At 41.3% G+C, this 21,115-nt stretch overlaps 1 protein-coding gene across 1 annotated transcript; it reads left to right on the top strand.

Annotated features, from left to right (window-relative positions):
* Positions 1-798: 798 nt before the first annotated feature.
* Positions 799-19,599, top strand: LOC136883577 (uncharacterized). Its single transcript, XM_067155971.2, has 5 exons — positions 799-897; positions 7,448-7,532; positions 9,882-9,967; positions 16,872-17,031; positions 18,754-19,599. Exons 1-5 carry the CDS (start codon positions 820-822, stop codon positions 18,828-18,830), a joined length of 486 nt encoding a protein of 161 aa, XP_067012072.2. The 5' UTR covers positions 799-819; the 3' UTR covers positions 18,831-19,599.
* Positions 19,600-21,115: the final 1,516 nt, after the last annotated feature.

Below are 21,115 nucleotides of genomic sequence, written 5' to 3'. Positions count from 1 at the left end.
GCACGACGAATCATTTCGGTCGTTATTTTTGGTTTTCCAGACCGCCATCTCACCGTCAGATGGCTCCTCAATTGTAACCACACCGAGCTCGATAGCTGCAGTCGCCTAAGTGCGGCCAGTATCCAGTATTCGGGAGATAGTAGGCTCGAATCCCACTGTCAGCAGCCCTGTAAATGGTTTTCCGTGGTTTCCCATTTTCACACCAGGCAAATGCTGGGGCTGTACCTTAATTAAGGCCACGGCCGCTTCCTTCCCACTCCTAGCCCTTTCCTGTCCCATCGTCACCGTAAGACCTATCTGTGTCGGTGCGACGTAAAAAAAAGAACAACTAGCAAAAAAATTGTAACCACTCCTCCAACCAGCCCTCAAATCCAGGTTTAAATCCCAGACCTGGCTAGGAATCGAACCCGGGGCCTCCGGGTAAGAGGAAGGCACGCTACCCGTACACCGCGGGGCCAGCTATTTCATTTCATCTAATTCTTTAATTTATTTTAAGACGTTGGCATGTAATATTTCATGTTTTTCAGTGTGCTCGTATTTACAATTTTTGGCACTTATAATCTTCTTAAATTACGCTATAGTATTCATACTGTAAACAATATTATAAACAGGTAATTCAACTAAAATTAACCAGATTACCTTGAAGAACTAATTGAAATGCTAAAAAATTCCAATTAATTTGAAGAATATACTTAACACCCAACAAATTGACAGATGAGAACAATCCAAAAGACTTTTTATAATATTTAGAGACAGAATTATTTTATGTATATTAATAAATTCTAATATTTTCTGTTACAGAGGACCTAAGTGGACAAAATGGTAATGCACATGGACCAGTCCTGTTGTGGGCTCAACCTGAAAACGGGGAGTCTCATCATTGGAGTATTCTTCGCGGTAAGTATTGTGGGATGAAAAAATACTCTGAAAGGTAGGTAGGAATTACTGTTGACAATGTAGTTTAGGGGACGGATTTACCATGAGGCCATGATCTCATTGGTTGCTGAATGAGACTTCTGACCTCTCAAAGAATGTGGTTATCGGGTGATACGAAAAGAGGGAAGATTTCAAAACGTAAACCTTAGACCACGCACAGTACAGCTGAGTTCTTATATTTTTTAAGTTTAGCAAACCTAGCATATGTTATAAAATATTTTAAAATCAACCCCCTTTAGTCGTTCGATGTTGTAATGCTTCGTACTGGACCAATAAACGCTGCCGGCTGCGAATCGAACTCAGGGGTTTGTTTTCCTACGGCAACTCCCAAGCTGTAAGCCTAAGCCTGAACGTAGCATCAGGGATCACGCTCGCCAGTATTGGTCATTGGGTGTTGCACGAGATCAGCAAACTGTGTATCGATTAACAACCCCAAACGTCCCCGTTAGATTGTACGATTCTACGGAGATGACTTCATGCCTCCTTTCTCTCCTCTCGCCTCCTGTGGGTGTGGGACGCAGACGAAGAGTACACCCACGGTATCCCCTGCCTGTCGTAAGAGGCGACTGAACGGGGCGACCAAGGGATGATCGAATTCGAACCATGAGACTACTTGTAATTAATATCACCACGCGGAGAACACCGTAGGTCGCTTTTACTTGCGCGTGGTATCACTATGTTGGGTACAAAATAGGTTTGTGATTAATAGCAACAGAGTGCGCTGTCGGCTTTTACAGTACCTGTGATTAGTACCACGATATGAGCGACACCACAGGTGAGAGACACCATGGTTCTGGCTTGCCAATGATTAGTACCCACCATATGAGGAACACCACGGGATATCACGAGTCCCTGTGGTTAGTAAATTTATGTGATGAACACCATAGGTTTGTGTTGCCTGTAAATGGCGCCGCAATGTGCGGAACACGATAGGTCTGTGTTACATGTGCGAATTTCATTACCTGTGAGTAGTACCATAATGTGTGGAATACCGCGAGTCTACGCTACTTGTGATTAGTATCGCAACATGACAAATGCCATGGCTCTACTTTTCTAGCGATAAGTACCATTATGAGGGTCCGATGGCTTGAATTTTGGACCCCTTTAGACTACAAACATGATCGATTCAGTAATATGCTATAGAAGCAGCCTCTTGGCCAGTAAAACTATTGTTTTACGTCAGTTTCTGTGAATGTGTCCGGCTCCATGGCTAAATGGTTAGCGTGCTGGCCTTTGGTTACAGGGGTCCTGGGTTCGATTCACGGCAAGGTCGGGAATTTTAACCATAATTGGTTAATTTCGCTAGCACGGGGGCTGGGTGTATGTGCCGTCTTCATCAACATTTCATCCTCATCACGACGCGCAGGTCGCCTACGGGAGTCAAATCAAAAGACCTGCATCTGGCGAGCCGAACTTGTCCTCGGACACTCCCGGCTCTAAAAGCCATGTGAATGTGAGGCAGTGTGGGTCGCATCCACTGATTGTTTTAAATTCATATCCATTCATTCTTCGTCCTCACGTTTTGAATTATGGTCAGTGGAGGATTTTGGACTTCAAATTTGTCATTACATTTCGTACCATTAGGGGCCGATGACCTAGATATTGTACAAGCCCTGTTGTCTAATCAGCTAATAATTATTTCCTTTATTTCATTTTGAACAAACTTTTTAGCGGAAATACGCTCAAAATGTCGCTCGTCTCGGCGAACCGATTTGTATAGCGCCACAACAAGTAGTGGAGACTTTGTATGTGCTGTGAGGAAGTGTAGCAAGGATTTTTTTTTTTTTTACCAAGGTCATGGACATGGTATGATTCACCCGCTTGCCGCGCGCGTCCGTCTGTCTGGCAATCTCGTTAGTTTCTGTTAGTTTCTTATTGTGTAGTCAAATACTAAATGATTTTAATTGTATAATTACGCCGTTCTTCTGTTTATTGTAATACATGTGTAATATTTTTCTTTGGTAAAAGTTTTACCGTCTTACTTCAAAAAGTCCCTATACAGTTGTTTAACACTTGTATAGTTATATAGTGAATAAACCCTGTATAAGCGTTTTATATTTTTCTTACTAATAAACGTGGTATACGCATTGTATTACTATACAGCACGTATACACTCGTTCCAAGGCGTAGGAATCTCTTCCTGTAGTTCACTGACGTTTTTCGCATATTCACCACCTTTATGATCGCTTCTGCTGGTTATCTACGAGCAAAACTTTCCGGAAAGTCGCGCAGTAGCACGGCATATCGAAAAGGCAGTGGCAACACAAAGTGAGACAGCTGGAAATTGGCTTATATTGATATCAACATTTCTTCAGCTTGCTTGTGTAATGAACGCCAAAAAATAAGTGGAAAAGCTTAAGAAAAGATCAATAGCTCCTATCTGGGATAGTACGAAAAACATAAGCAATTGCAAATGAATCGGCTCGTTGAAAAGGGTGCACATTCCAAAATCCTTACTTTTCAGGAGAAAGGAAAAAACTGTATTGTAGTTTAAAAGAAAGGTTTGATCAAAAAAGTTTCTATTAGGTATTTATACATCATATTTCTGCGTATTCAACTACAAAGTATGGAGATCATATTACGTACGGTTTTCAAGTTATACCATTTTTTATGTCGAGGAATATGTCCCTTTATAGGGTACTCAAATTTGATAAAGATCTTTGTAGAGGCAGATAATATAAAATAAACTCGCAGTTTCAAAAGTCTGTTAAGCAGTAACACATTATTACACAAAAATACGCCCAACCATCATTTCTTTTATCGCTATTCATTGTCATTCCGTCTCTTTAAAGTGTTTTACTTTACGAAGATGTCTAGCCTCCATAACCTCTGAATGGTGTATGTCTTCTATGTTTAAAATACCGTGAAGATCATCAACATTATCGTCCATTCTTTCAATATGTGTTCAATGTTATATGGATAAGTCGAATATTTCACTACGATTATATTACTGTAGACAATAAATACCACGAAAATAAACTGCTCACTCGTTTCTTTTTTCTTTCTTTCTTTTCTTTCTTTTTCCGCTACTCGCTGCTATACAGCGCTTATACAAGGGCCCTGGTCTGTATAAGCAATTCAATGAATAACTATAACATATGTATACACAGGAGGCTTATACGCGGTTTATTAGTAACGAATTTCACATAAATGGTGTATAAACCTTGTATAAATGTTTTACACTGTTTATTAGTAAGGAGGTTATTGTATAGCATTGAATAAAAATCACAAAAATCTATTATTACCACACTTAAGTTGGTAGACTCATCTTTTTCCTCTCTGTCGAAATTCGCTCATAGAGCATCAAAAACGTACAATTTTGTAGCCTTTTTTTCTTTCAGTTTCGATGTATATACTCTACCACAGCCCCCACCCCACCTCGCTTCTAATTCACAATCACCACTACTGGTAAACTACACTCATAAAACAGAGTTGAGAATATTGGCAGTTTGCCAACGAATGCTTAATATTTATGTGTCACTTATGATTAAACGGTTTGTACATTGCTTAAAACATTGCAACCCTATCTTATTCACTGGTAGGGGCATTCGACTCACGACCGGTAAATAAATCCAGTACACTAGAGCTGAGGTGACGTCCGAGCAGACTTTTCACTCTGCCTTAAGACTATGTACTGCACACTACAATGCCTCGTCATATGCAAATCGCATCAGAATCACCCCTTTGATGCAACAGGACATGAGAAAAGATGACGTTACCAAATAGTTCACGTGAATCAAAGTGTTGTCTCCAGGTTGTGGAAAAAGTTCCAAGACATCCATTCAGTAGCAGATCGATATTGCGCGAGCCGCCAACGCAAACCAACAGCAGTTCAAGACCGGTATATACGAAGCACGCATGTCTGCACGTGGATACCCTACACGCACAGCTACTACTTTGCGCCACGAGCTTCGAGATGCTACAGGAGTTCCTTTAGGTATAGTTCTTGCAATTTCCTCGTTAACGAACGGCACGTTTTTGAAGCCTAGTTGGCCGGCTGTGTTTACATTCCTTGTCCAACCCGATGCACAGCGTTGTCAACTCTCCATTTTAACCATTTGGCCTCTCAGAGCGAGCAGCGAGACTGGACAGAACTGCGTGCAGCTATGTAACACTGGAGACCTGACAAGCGAGCCGGCTTCAGGACCGGTACGCTCTTGAAATACTCCACGCAGTCTGTCATTGACAAAGCCAACATGCTATTGATCAAGAGCCATCTGTTACTGGTCACAATAGAGGCGACTATAGACATTCATAAATCTGGTTACCAGTTTCGTTTGAAATTGAGAGAAATGTGCGCACTAGACTCTATGATAGGGACTGTATTCAAGAATACCTTTCAGGACTCCTCCTGCGACATCAGAGTGTGGCTCACGTTTGGTGAGCTAGCACATCAGACTTGGACACGAGATCTGTGGTCCAGAACATTATTCACTGATGACGCGCGAATTGGTTTAAACCCTCATGACAGCTCTCTGCACTTATGGAAGGCAAGAGAGGAACGTTAAAATGAATCATTCTCAGTAGAACGTCACCATAATCTTGGAGTTTCAGCACTAACCTGGGCAGGTACCATGTTCACCACTTGTTCACATTCAAGGAAACATGACGACCGCAGTGTACGAACACAACTTTCTCCGACCCGTAGTAAGAGGCTTTTCAGAGGTTATAGGAGATTAGTTTACTCTACAGGACGTCCACTTTCGTCCATACTTGGAACATCTTTGACTGGATATCTGGAAGGAACTGGGGATCGCAGAGTGGACTGGCCAACGTCTTCTTCGCACACGAACTGCACAGAACATGCGTGGATTTTTCTTAAAAGAGCATTTTAAACAGTCAACATCCATCACCGCCTGTCTCAAGGAATGCTCAATGATTTGGTACTGCTGCCTCAGGGTGACGGTGCCAGCCCTGTGGTCTAGTTCTATTCCTGTCCATGTCAGGGATTTTTACCTGGATCTGAGGGCTGGTTCGAGATCCACTTAGCCTGAGCGATTACAATTGAGGAGCTATCTGACGGTTGCAGGCCTTTGGGCTGAGCAGTGGTCGCTTGGTAGGCTATGGCCCTTCTAGGTTGTTGCACCATGACGTTTGATTTTTGCCTCAGGGTGCCTCAGGGTTCGTGTGGAGCACCAACACATTATTGGCTCACGTGAATGCATTGTAAACTGGCTTTAATTTGCTAAGGTTCATTAATTTGTTTGTCTTAGTCACATACTTAGTGTTTCTTCTTTTCATACTGGATTAAAAATTACGGAAAAGTGTACGTTAAAATCTTTAGTATAACGAAGAGTTTTCATTTTTTTTCTTTTCTTAAGCAACTACGAGAGTTGTAGTTCTTTATTTTGTATCTTCGAACGTATGATCCTAATTGAATCGGAGATTTGAGAAACCGCAGATGTGGTTTCAGAGAGAAAGCATACATATTCACCTCATGATAAGGATTTTACTGAGACCTTGAATGTTCATTCCTGGCCTACTATTAATAGAGGGGCTGCCTGGCCGAGATGGTAAAGGCGTGCTCGGTTCGCCCGGAAGGACGTGGGTTCGAATCCCCGTCAGGAAGTCCTCCTAAAAAAATTAGAAACGAGATTTCCACTTCCAGAGGTGCATATGGTCCTGAGGCTCACTCAGCCTACACCAAAAATGAGTACCTGGGGGCAAAGGCGGCCGGGCGTAGAGCTAACCACTCTACCCCATCACGTGCCAAGGATAACAATGCTGGAAGCCGTTACCCTTCCACTCCTCCAAGGGCCTTCATGGCCTGTACGGAGATGACTTTGCTTACCTTTTTACTGTTAATAGGCCGGGCATGTCTGATGAACTTGAATAACGGGCATGATAAGATTGTTAACAGGGAGGGTGTCGCTGAGTAACTGTAATAAGTGATATTGTTAAGGCGGACAATGTTGGCAAATGTTCTGAATTTTGACTTTAATGTTGTTGTATGAAGGGAAATATAAAAATGAAACTTCATTACATTGGCTAATTGAAGTGTGATATGTAGTGTGCATGATGTTTGTAAGCATTAAATAACCTCATTTTGTTATGTTTTTGCTAGCAATAGTTTATTTATTTGAGAAATCGTATATGTCCAGTAATTTTCAGTCCCCATATCACTATTTTTTTTGAAAAAATATTTTTTTCAAAAAACGACCAGAATTATTACCTAAGATCTGATAAATAATTGGTATAAAAACCAGACACAAATTCCAAACATTAATGGCTGCAGGCATTTTTTTCTCACTTGTGTCGAAACTAGTAGTAGTAGTAGTAGTAGTAGTAGTAAAAACATAATGTGTGCTTTCCCAAATAAGCAATTCAGTTTCTGACATGGAATTATTTGATCTCTGACTTTTTGTTTTACAGGAAATGTCTTTGTTTATTTTACGTGGGTTGAGATCTTCTCGTTTCTATTTTAATTATTAATATTCGATGACTAATTCCAGTTTCCGATCTTATATATATTTGTAAAACTGACCTTATTTTCTAAATCATTTCTTTCCAGGTAGAAACCTTTTGCAGTCTCGTTACCTATTCTTCAAAAGCAGACTCTGTATATGAAGATTATACCTCGGCGAGTGATGCGAAAGGTAATATCCGAATGGAGTATTTTATTTAAATTCATTTGTAGAATAGTTCATTATGAACCTATTAACATGCTGTCTATTCATTACTGAACATTATTAAAACGATAGTCACGTGATTCTGTCATAAATTAAGAAAGAAAGAAAGAAAGAAAGAAAGAAAGAGAAGAATTATCTACAATATATACAAATATCAGTTGCAGTGTTAAGAATCGAGGGCTTTTAAAAAGAAGTAACAGTCCAGAGAGGAGTGAGACAGGGCTGCAGTTTGTTCTTCCTCCTTTTTCTGGTTTATATATAAGAGGCGGCAAAGGAAATCAAAGATGAATTTGGAAAGGAATCAGTCCAAAGATAGTTAATCAAAACCTTGAGATTTGCCAATTAATTGTTATTTTATCTCAGTCTCCAGAAGATATGCAGAAATTGCTGAATGGTATGGACGGAGTCTTGGGGAAGGAGTAAAAAAAAAAAAAAAAAAAAAAAAAAAAAAAAAAAAAAAAAAAAAAAAAACACGGCACTTAACGCCCTTGAAAGGGCTTTGGTCTGCCGAGCGACCGCTGCTCAGCCCGAAGGCCTGCAGATTAAGAGGGGTCGTGTGGTCAGCACGACGCATCCTCTCGGTTGTCATTCTGGGCTTTCGAGATCGAGGCCGCCAACTCACCGTCAGATAGCTCCTCAATTCTAATCACGTAGGCTGAGTGGACCTCGAACCAGCCCTCAAACCCAGGTAAAATCCCTGACCTGGCCGGGAATCGAACCCGGCAACTCCAGGCGAGAGGCAGGCACGGTACCCCTACACCACGGGGCCGGCTGGGGAAGGAGTACAAGATGAAAAATAAATATGTTCAAAATGAAAGTGATGGACTGCAGTCGAACGATGTCAGGTGATGTAGGAAATCTTAGATTAAGAAAGGGAGTAGCTTATTGTTGTTACTTGGGTAATAAAATAACTAATGAAAGTAGAAGTAAGGCGGACGTAAAATGCAGACTAGCCCAAACAAGGAAGGTCTTTCTTAAGAAAATACGTTTCCTCACTTCGAACATTGATGTAGAAAATAGATGTTTTGAAGACTTTTCTCTGGAACTTGGCATTGTATGAAGGTGAAACATGGACGATAACTCAGAAAGAAAGATAATAGCTTTTTAAATGTGGTGTTATGGCCCAACTTACAATTTGAAACAGGAGTATCTCGTACCCAACCTATAGGGCCTATGTGGAAACGAACAGGTTAATTAAATGGCCCGACACACATCCTGAATGGAGGCTTACACTCCGCTCCGAGATAGTGAGAAATTAAAATCCTAAGGGGCTCTAGGCCGACGAAACAGGGGCTATTCCCAAACTACTAATGTGACTCGTATAGAATTTACTTTAATACATTACAGGCAGAAAACCGTTACAAAACGTAGTCACCTCAAACCAAGGTGAAGGGGAGCTCGAGAAGGTACATCACTCTCTATCCCCGATTTACAGTTAAAGATTTTATTAAATTTTTACATCAGCCGGAAGAAAGTTACATTTAAAAAAAGGTTGTGACATACTAAAGAGTCGGACCTTTCCCTCGGGTTAAACTGCGGAGGTAGCAATAAAGAATAAATTTATGTGGCCATTACCTTATAGATGTTCTAGCTGCTGACGAATGAGGCCGCCCGCCTCCTGCTTAACACACGCACTCCGAAAGGTGACGATGAATTGGCCAAGAAACGTGAAAAGCCGCGGTTTATAAACCCTCAGGGAAGATTCGAGATCATTCAAGACTAAACTAGTTACACCTTCTCAATTTTATTGGTAGATTTCAAAAGTAACACTCAGAATCGAACAAGAAGCCTGTGATAGGAGGAAAATTAATTACAGAAATTAGGGATTGGCTAGATTCAAAACTGGCGGAAAGAAAAAAGGAAATATTGCCAACCCAAAAATAAATGAAAATCATTCAGTTACAAAAACCTAGAAATACAAAACTTCTTTAAATTATAACTTCTTACACCTCGCACCAGGGTGCACGATCATAGTTTTTAGTAGTGTCATCTGTGGAAGAATGCCCAAACTTCTTGATGAATGGCAAACAAAACAAGGATAAATTCACTCAGTTTAGGCAACTGCACATTAACAAAATTACATCATATTTCTGTGGTGACATCTTCTGAGTAAAGTTCTAAGTTGGTGCAGTTTCAGTTTCACAGTTTTACCAATAGAGGGGTTCGTTTAGGCGCTGACTTTGAATGCGCGGGGTTGGGGTGTACCTGCCGGTACAATTATTATTATTATTATTATTATTATTATTATTATTATTATTATTATTATTATTATTATTATTATTATTATTATTATTATTATTATGTTTTTCTTTCCAGAGATTAAAGGAGTTTTCGTCTACTTGGCAGTCTTAAATTCTGCGATGTTGGTAACGAATATCCTGCTAATCATGGGAGCCACTCAGGTGAGTGTAATACTAGTATATAGTACAAAGTAAAAAAAAAAAAAAATACGGACTACTCTTGTGAATTGAGTGAGACGAATTCAGTTCTGCAGTGAGAATCAGACGCGCGGTGATTTTCCTGTCGGCAAGTGCGCAGTCGTTGCCGAGTACACGCGCACCTACCCTGGCTTGTATGCAAAGCAAGCTTGTTTGTGAGTGCTTATGGAAAGATGCGTTTGTGATTCGTGCACTGTTCTATTTTGTGTGTTAAATCAGGATCCGTGAGGTTCGGATATTAAGGATAAAATCATGTTTTATTCCTGTGATCATTTTATCCGAAACCGGAAAACTATCTGAGAATGATGGGTGCCTGACCCTGTATGCTAACGTTATGTCGCATAGAAATGCATATTTCGGCCATGAAGCACTAAGGCACAGAGGAGGAAAATTCCACGTTGTCTTCATGGATTATACCAAAGCCTTCGATTTCCTGAACAGAGCCAAGTTAATAAAGAAGCTAGAACATATGATTGGGCAAAATAACCCTCTGGTCACTGGAGTAAAGAATTTGCTAGCATTCAATTTCGTTGAAATCGAAGACGGTGTAACAATTTCGTCCCCCATCACACAAACAAGTGGGGTCCTCCAGGGTGATCCAATAAGCCCAATCTTATTCAATATCGCCACAGCAGATGTAACAAAGATAATACAGAACTCTCCAGTCGTGCTATACGCCTATTCTGATGACATGATACTAGGCTCCAGAAACAGGGAGGTCCTCCAGGAAGCAATGGACAAGTTACAGATCTGGCCTGACGAAAATGGCCTACAGTTAAATAAAGACAAAACTGTTCACATGACATTTCGAAAAGGAGGAAGAGTTGCGGCACAAGACACAATTACCTTTTCAGGACAGACCTTGAAAAGAGTAGGTAATTTCCGATACCTCGGCATCACTCTTCAATCTAATGGTACTTCTTACAGAATACACATCAGAGAAAGAACGGCAGCAGCCATACGAGGGATCTACGACATAGAAAACCCCACCATGATCTCGCTAGAAACAGCAATGCTTCTCTTCCGCAGCAAAATTCTCCCTGCTCTCACCTATGGTATTCATCTCATCTGGGACCATCTTACTATGGCCGACTTAGAAACCTCTCACGACGTAGCGCCAGCATCATCGTGATGTCAGCTTCGCTGATTGGTTCGTTTCGTAAAATTAATTTTACGGAATAGAACATGTCCTATTTTATAAAAAGTTTTATCAAATGTTTTATAAAACTTTAATTTGACCGTGAGCAACAGAAATTTTATAAAATTAAATTATTGTACAATAAATTTGACAGAAAATTTTACCGTGGGCAACAGGCATTAAGGTACATTTGTTTTTCGGCTAGTGGCGCGCACGTCTTACCCACCCAAGCTCTTTGACATTTTATTCTAACCCAACCTACCTCGTTGCTTTCAACCTCTTTGCTCAGGATGTATTTCTGCCATTATTTTTCCCGTTGAACGCGCAGTTGTCCATGGTATGTTGTGAGTGAAGTAGTGCGAGGGATTGAGAGTGTATCGCATCGGTAAACTGTGTGTGATGTCACACGTCTACACTAATGAAGAATATGTAGATATAGTGTATGCTTACGGCTCCTGCTGCTGTCGAGAAATACCGTCGGCGCTTTCCGACAAATGTTCTTTAAATGTTCTATCGCGGAAATCATCCGGAATAGGGCATGCAATCCGACACTAAAGTCTGCATACGCCCTAAAAATAACACTTTAAGACATAAGCAATCAAGAAAATATTATGTATTCACTTTCTGTGTCATAAACAGACATGTTACAAACTGAAAAACAACATAAATACTGCATAATTAATAATAGTTCCAGATACTGACATCTTGAGCATACAAATGCCCAGTGTTGCGTTTTCGCAACATTTGTCTTCTGTCCGTTTAACAGCATTTAGCTAATATTATAATAAAGAACAACAGGATCTATCAGTTCCAACTACAATTTGAATGTCGAATCAACATCGCAGGCAGTGATTTGAGAATCCAGTGTAACAATCGAAGTGGCAGTGCACTGTTGTATACTTGTGTCTCTATAAATGGAAGGTAATAAGCGCGCGCTGTTACAAAAACGGTAAGTTATCACCTTATAAATGTACGTAATTCATTGAAGTTCATAAATAGTGAATAATAATACTTAAATTTACAAGTATACAGCTCGTAAGATTTATATTTATATTCTTCTGCTCACAAAATGGCTTAGAACACGAGCGTTGCGTTTTCGCAACACTGGGCAGATACGATACCTATTCAAAACTACAGTATATATTTCTTTTATTTTACAGAAACTTGAGTGTCCATGAAATTCTCTCCCTATAGGAAGAAAATGAAGATGTTGAGAAGGCTCATAGCATTGATATGCTCATTGCTCCACCTGATGTAAATGAAGATACCGATGAAGATAGCGGTGACGAAGACTTTGGTGGGACATGCGATTATCTTACTGGAAGACAGCTAGCTGCAGAGACCGAAACTGTTCTTAGAGGTGCAGATGAGGCCGTTGTTATAGGTGATGAGTGCAAGGAGAGTGCGCTCAGTTTGTCGTACAGTAATTCTAGTGCTGTGAGCGGGAACGTAAACGTTAGTACTTACAGATTAAACATACGCTCAAAGAAGTGGTGGTGACCCATATTTCTTTGCGGTATTGATGTGTCAATCCAGAATGCCTGGATTTTGCACAGGATTTCAATGAAATCTTCTATGGATCTCCTAGAATTTCGACGTTGCATAGCATTAACATTACTACACACGCATGGAACGCCCAGAGTGAGACATGGTGCTAGAGTGTCGACTGAGCTTCGTTTCGATAACATCGGACACTTACCTGAAACTCAGTGCAAGAGAACGCGGTGTGCCTTTTGCAAGTCAACCACCAACAATCGATGTGTGAAATGCAGTGTAGCTCTTCACAATAAATGTTTCAGAGAATTTCACTTCCGCAAGGGACAGTAAAAAATGACACTTCCTTCCAGCAATGTTTCGGTATTGTTTGTATTTATTCGTGAATATACATGTTCATTGTTGGGGAAAATCTTCACACAGGCATATTTTTATCAATTATACCGAAAATGTCAGTTTTACTAATAGTAGATTTCATCTAAACGGTAAATATCGTATTCCGTACATGGACTTCATTGAGGTTCTGGATCTGCCCAGTGTTGCGTTTTCGCAACATGTAATTTTGAACACTTAGAGCTTTATTACTGTGTAATTTTGAGTTATTTATGTTTATTCTTAACCAAGTAGTCAAATTTGTAAAAATTATCAAAATAGCAAATAAAAAAAGTTCTGGGCATAAATGGGTTAAAGGGACCTAACATCGAAGGTCATCGGCCCAGGCACACAAATGAAACACCGGTTATGTACGGTACAAAAGTCAACATACACTGTGGTGTTGTTCACTTTCATGCACGATTTAATATTTAGTACTGCCGCCTTTTGCTTCAAACACAGCTTCCAAACGTCGAGGCATAGATTCCACCAACATTTTTGTGTCCCCAGATGTAAAGTTACTCCACTGGTTCACTAAAGCAGCTTTTGCTTTTGCTGTTGTATTTGTTTATCCTTTGCTTTAGTTCCCCCAAAGATGTTCAATCGGGTTGAAGTCTGGTGGCCGGGGAGGCTAATGCAACTGTTTTGGTACATTGTAAAGTAGCCGTTCTTTTACGACAATGGCCGTATGTTTGGGGACATTGTCTTGTTGAAACACCGTCTGTTCCTGGTTCCAGTTTCTCCGTAGATCGTTTCAAAGCCCTCTTTAAGATGGTGAGATACTTCCCTTTATCCATAATGTCCTCAATAAATAGTAAATTCCCAACCCCGGCTCCAGACATGAAACTCCACACAAGAATATTTCCACCACCATGCTTCATGGATGTGACAAGATGTTTCGTCTTTAAACTTTCATTCCTTTCTCGCCCCACGTTTTGCTTTCCAGCACACTGGAAGATGTCGAACTTACTCTCATCCGTGAAAAGCAATGTATTCCAAAATATGGAATCTTTACTTCGATGCAAAGTTGCAAACTCTAGGCGCTTCTGTTCATTTACATTGCTTATGAACGGTTTCTTCCTTGTTCTACTGTCAAACTAAAGATTGTACAGAAGTCTACCGCGAGCTTATGACTCGCGCTTACTGGGAATTCCTCGTTCATGGGGAACAATTGCAAGCCCCAATCCCTAGCACGAAGGAGGTTCAACGGGTTGCCCGGTCCTTTCGGACTAGGAGGACACGCTGATACCTTCAGTGTAGCGCGCGTGCGGCCCAGAACATCTAAGGGCATCACAGACCTGTTATTGCTCAATCTCGTGCGGCTAGAAGCCGCCTGTCCCTCTAAGAAGATGTGTTGTCGCCGGTAGCACGAACGGATACCGGATGCGACTATTTAGCAGGCTAGAGTCTCGTTCGTTATCGGAATTAACCAGACAAATCGCTCCACCAACTAAGAACGGCCATGCACCACCACGCACCGAATCAAGAAAGAGCTCTCAATCTGTCAATCCTTCCGGTGTCCGGGCCTGGTGAGGTTTCCCGTGTTGAGTCAAATTAAGCCGCAGGCTCCACTCCTGGTGGTGCCCTTCCGTCAATTCCTTTAAGTTTCAGCTTTGCAACCATACTTCCCCCGGAACCCAAAAGCTTTGGTTTCCCGGGAGCTGCCCGCCGAGTCATCGGAGGAACTTCGGCGGATCGCTAGCTGGCATCGTTTATGGTTAGAACAAGGGCGGTATCTGATCGCCTTCGAACCTCTAACTTTCGTTCTTGATTAATGAAAACATACTTGGCAAATGCTTTCGCTTCGGTCGATAGGATGAACAATATTGCCCCTGGTATTTGCGACATCTATCGCCAACTCCGTAGCTGTAATTCGGGGATCGGCATTCACTTTTCTAATGATGTGCCGGTTCTCCCTGTTAGTTAATTTTGGCGGTCGTCCACATCTTGCTTTGTTTTCTACACGTCCTCGATCATCGTAGTTTCTTATTATGGTTTGGACAATTGCATCGTTCCTTGTAACAATTTCTCCCATCTTTTTACTGAGCTCAATGATATTTTTATTAACTTCCACTAGGATTTCAGTTCTTTTCGGTCCATGTTAAGCGATCGAATTCTGTATTGAAATACACGTCTTCTGTGTCAACAAACCGCACAACATTCACTGTGTTCACTGCAACATCTCTCCTACAACTGACGGCAGACTCCAAGTGTATGTTGACTTCTGTATCGCAGTGAACACACACTGTTGCATCTATCACGCTCGTCGTGTACGATATTGGTCGGACAACTTGGTTTATGATGTTTTGGACTTGGATGCAGACATAGAGTTGCACGTACACCTCTGTGCATCCAGGTTTGTACACAACATGCTAAAAAATGAGGGCGTGTGTGTGTAGATTTTAGTGTCCCACTGTGTGTTATGTCCATATGAAGCTTTTTTGCTTCAAGGGATCGCTCCTGTCATACCCGTGAATATTGTCCATTCCTCCTGGGACATTCTGTGCGTACATTTATCTGCTCCACGAACCTGCTACGCAGGCGTAGCAGGGGGAGAGGTGATACTCCCACGTGGCGCGTCTCAGGTGGCGGATAGGGGGGTCCTAACCGGCTTGCCGGCGGACTTGAGGGAAATAACATACCTCTCGCGGACCAAACACACACCCCCTGTGGGTGGGGGAGGCAGACGAATAATACACCCACGGTATCCCCTGCCTGTCGTGAGAGGCGACTAAAAGGGGCGATCAAGGGATGATTGGATTAGAACCATGAAACTACTTGGGATTAGTACCACCACGCGGGGACCACCATGGATCGTTATTACTTGCGCGTAGTACCACTATGTTAGGTACCAAATAGGTTTGTGATTAGTAGCAATCAGGAGCACCGTGCGGTCAGGCTTTCACGGTACCTGTGATTAGTAGCACTATATGAGCGACACCAGGGTTCTGGCTTGCCTATGATTAGTACCCACTACATAAGGAACACCACGAGATAGTAAGAGTTCCTGTGGTTAGTACACGTATGTGATGAAAACCATAGGTTTTCGTTGCCTATAAATGGCGCCGCTATGTGTGAAACACCATAGGTCTGTATTACCTGTGCGAATTTCATTACCTGTGAGTAGTACCATAATGTGTGGAATACCGCGAGTCTACGACACTGTTGTTTAGTACCGCACCATGTCCAATACCATGGTTCTTCTTTCCAAGCGATAAGTACCATTATGAGAGGCCGATGACCCCTTTAGCTTGCAAGCATCATCAATTCAGTATTGACCTCTAGAAGTAGTCCCTTGGTCAGTATTACCATTGTTCTCCGTCAGTTCCTGAGACTGAGGCATTGCGGGTCGTCTCCACTGATTGTTTTAACTTCATATCCATCCGTTCATTTTTCGTCCTCACGTTTTGAATTCTGGTCAGTGGAGGATTTTGTATTTTCATTTTGTCATTGCATTTCGTCTCATTTCGTACCATCAGGGGCCGATGACCTCGATGTTAGGCCCCTTAAAACAACAAGCATCATCATCATCATCATCATCATCATCATCATCATCATTTACCGAGCTCGATAGCTGCAGTCGCTTAAGTGCGGTCAGTATCCAGTATTCGGGAGATAGTAGGTTCGAACCCCACTGTCAGCAGCCCTGAAAATGGTTTTCCGTGGTTTCCCATTTTCACACCAGGCAAATGCTGGGGCTGTACCTTAATTAAGGCCACGGCCGCTTCCTTCCCACTCCTAGCCCTTTCCTGTCCCATCGTCGCCATAAGACCTATCTGTGTCGGTGCGACGTAAAGCAACTAGCATCATCATCATTTATCTGCTGTGTTACGTTTTAATCTTTGGCCTGTCTGCTTGTTCCAGGAGCGTGCGTCTTACCTGTTTCCCTGGGTAATCGCCTACACAGTACTAGCGGCTATCAAAGCGCTGGGATACCTCATCCTGGCCATCGTCTGCTTCATGCTGTCAACAAGCGCTGTAGCAACGGGTGTCGCAGTGCTCATTACAGGCTGCATCTCTGTGTGTAAGTTTCTACTCCAGCTGGTAGATTTCTCAGCTTTACCTTTCCTTAATTATATCTTTACATTTTCTGACATTAGGTAATATATTCGACTCTAAAATTTCAGTGAAATTTCCCCTGGTTACATCTGTTTCTAGTTTATATTTGAGCGAGCAAGTTGGCCGTGCAGTTAGGAGCGCACAACTATGAGCTTGCATTCGGGAGGCAGTGTGTTTCAACCTGACTGTTGGCAGTCCTGAAGATGATTTTCCGTGGTTTCCCATTTTCACACTAGGAAATTAAGCCCACGGTCACTTCCTTTCCACTCCTAGCCCTTTCTTAACCCATCGTCGCAATAAGACGTATCTGTGTCGGTTCGTCGTAAAGCAACTTGTAAAAAAAAAGTTTCTATTTGGAGAATTTGACTTTTTTCTCTAGGATAATATTACTTAACATCCCAAACAATTCGCGAATCTATCAAAATTAAGAGTTATAAATATTTCGTAAAATGCCTCCTCTTCAAGAACTGGTCTTAATTTCAAAGAATTTTCTTTATTCCAAGAAAATTAAGCTACCCCTGCATCACTTTTTATGAGGGAGGGGGGGGGGATGAGAAAAGGAGCAACTGTTACTCTTTTTGTCCAATTAGGATGTACCTTACTAAATTTCATGCTAATTTAATGTAAGAAATCATTTCGTCCCTGCCTTCCTACTATGTTTCTCCATCTCATATTTTATTTCATGTATTCGTGTTTATTTTGGACGCTGCAGTTTATTCATCCGCCTTTCCACTTCCTCCGGCGTAATTACACTGCTATTATCCCCATGTACACTCAAAAGTTTTTCTTCCATCTGTCCAGTGAATCCTGAAGATTTGCAATGAGTTCACCTGATTTACCCACATTGCTATGGATTTCCGTTCTGCTTCCTTTTCCAAGATTCTTTATTACAGTTCAGGAATGTTTCCCTGCTGCTTGACCAAGCCTTTACAGGTTAGGACGGGAATCCTCCCATGGTTCTTCTTGGACTCTCCAGTGATAGTTTCTTCCTATTTCCTTCTTCTTCTTCTTAAGCCGTCGTCTACAAACGGAGGTAGACGATCCACACGGCCAGCTCCGATCTTGACATTGCAGCCATGCCATGTGGATTTATTGGAATATCTCTCAGGATCTTTAATGCAGTGGTTTCCCGTTGCCTTTTGCATCCTAATGCCGTTGACCAAACTGGTTCCTCCGCCTTTGGGAACAATTTCTTGTCCCCAGGACAATAGAGTGCCCTTACCCATACCCGCTCATCCACTTTCAAAGAGACTGTTGGCACTTGGTATAGGGGATCTCCTTATACCGGGAGATAATCGGTCCCTTCATTCGTTAGCCGCCTGCATATAAAATATTATTTTCATATGCAGTCGTTGCCCCCTCTCTACCACGGGGAGGTGAATATCAGGATTTCACCGTCATTGAAACAAGGACCAAATGGCATTTCCTTGTTTCTCTGGTTCTTTAGAGAGGCATAATTTTATTCCTATTTCAATTCTTGTTTTGAATCATTTTTGTTACACCCTTGTTACAAGTTTCCAGGAAGTTTGATTTCTTCAACCGTTACACAGAGTTATTCAGATCGACTATTCTTATGTTCTAAAATGTTGTGCCTTTGATTAAACTTGCTAGAAAACTATCTGATCATCCAATTTTATGGAAAGAATTAATATTGAGTAATGCATTCATAATTATATTAATGTTTCAGGTCTTTACACTTACTGTATCCTCATCGTATTCAGCTACTACAGAACACTTACTGGAACAGTGCCCCTCGGCGTATGAGAGATTGACCCTGGCTGGTTTTATGGCCAGTGAATAATACAAACGAAATATGAACATAATGTGTTTTAGGGGAACTCGTCCGTGTATTGATTTACCTGGCTGTGAATAGAAGGAAGACTTGTGATAATATCGTTATGAACAAAAGACGATAGGTCCCAAGAACTCCTTAGTCATCTTCTGTACGAAAAGTTAAGCACCTGAGTTCATCTCATCGATGGAAACTTCTGCACGACTCTATACACCTTAACTTCGTTTCTCAGCCCGAAGCATTCTCAGTGGCATTCTTCAAGATGTGTGAAGTGCTGTACGAGTCGTCTTGTGGAGGTTTGAGGCAGTGAAGGAGGAAATGTGTGGCTAGGTAAAAATAGCTTACACATGGAGTTGATCCACGATTCCTCAAACATTTTTCTGTTCTAATTTGGACGTAATGGTTTATGTTATGTATTGATCGTAAGCTATTTATCATAATATGATGGTTCGTGGAACCACCTGCATGGTTCTCAACGCCGACTAATCATAGGTAGCAAATAAGTATGGCTACTGAAAAGTACATTACCGTTAATTATGGGGCAGTTCAATTTAAAAGTGTCCTTCATATTATAACTTATAATTTTTTATTATTGAAGTCCATTACATATGATGATGATTATAATAAAAAGAGTTAATTTTGCTAATTTTCCTTCTCCTTCCTGCCGTTTAAAGAGTACTTATTTTTTTATTTATCATATATTATTTACATTAAAATGTACAACATTTTGGAGATTGTCAATTCGATTTCTTGAATTAATTTCTATTGTGAATCAACTCTGCTGCTATTCCAATCTCTTCTCCGTCTTCCTTGTCCTCCTCCACACACTTCATGGTTATCTTTAATCCTACGATACAGTCAAAGATCGATTTGGTCAGTCGGCGTATGTCTAATGTCACTAGACTTCCATAGAATTTCAACCGTCGGTTTTGCATTGTATCAGTGATCTTTTTGGTGTACTTGAGGAGGTTCCTTCTTTTTGCTTTCCTTCCATGCCTCATCTGTAGTTTTCTGTGGTCATAGAATTTTACTTGGAATTTTAATTTCGTCTTTCTGGAATCATTGCAGCTCCCCATCTTATTCGGTATGAGCTACTCCGACCCATACTGTCCCTCTAGATTTACTACTGTGTTGAGGTGGTTAAATTTGGTCTCATAGGCTACCAACGATTTATTATATCTGTTCCGTGTAATCTGTAGGCCATTTGTAGTTTTCTGTCTCTGTAAAGAAAATTACAAGTAAAAAAGTTACAAGTAATTTAAGTCAACAACTGGATATCCTGTCCTACCATCTGTGTGTGTGTCTCTAAATGAATCTCATGAATCTCCTCCAAGGAACACGGGAATGATTGTAGACAACATTCAGTCACCATCTACACATCATCACCACAATTCCAGTGGAGAGAAGCAGCCCAGCTTGATCGACGTAGGTCAGAAATATTCCAGCAAGTTCCGTTGACTGTACCCAGACAAGCCGAGGCATATGGTAGCTACCTGCTAGTTTAAAAGATAGATCATTAGTAGTAACTAAACCACCAGGAGGCAATTTTTACCATTCCTCTTTCCAGGCATATCTCCGATTGAACTGGATGGATACAAGATCAAGGACTGTTCTGCGCGACTTTGTTCTTTCTGAGGTGAGCTAACCGGTATCTTGGTCAATAGAAAAAGCCTCATTCTTAAACATCCTAGACCAGAGGTGCTCACCCTGGGCATTCCGTCCCGCGGGCGCCCAGCACTGTAAGTGGGCGGACTGGCAGGCGATGAGCGCAGCGTACAGTGACGTTGTGCTTACGTCACAGGCCGTGAAGGTTGGACGAAGTTCTCCCGGTCACTCTCGATCACTGCGACGATACCCGACTTTGAAATGGAGGCAGAAAAAAATGAAGGAAACAGAGCGGAAATCCACGTGGTTTTCAATTTACGTTGTGAGAAATATGTATTTCTATTCATTGTAGTTTATGTATTTTGTCCGGGTACAATAAAGAGTTAAGCCGACAATCTCAAACATTTTTATAATGTACGTAATGAATTACAATTTTCACTATTGCATTTTAAGAGGTGCTTTAGCAATTGTTGTAATATAATACGGAGTTAAGGTGGATAAGTTGTAGTTTGTGGTGTTTTGGGTTTAAATTATCTGATAAACTCACCAACAATCCAAAAATGCTTACCGGGAATAAAATCAATGACGTTATTTATTTGAAGGCATACTGTACACCTATCTAGTAGATAAATTTACCTTATTGTTGTTGTAC

Source organism: Anabrus simplex, chromosome 11, assembly GCF_040414725.1.
Source record: "Anabrus simplex isolate iqAnaSimp1 chromosome 11, ASM4041472v1, whole genome shotgun sequence".
Classification (NCBI taxonomy): domain Eukaryota; kingdom Metazoa; phylum Arthropoda; class Insecta; order Orthoptera; family Tettigoniidae; genus Anabrus; species Anabrus simplex.
Note: the sequence above shows the minus strand (reverse complement) of the source record. Positions and strands in the feature narration are given on the sequence as shown.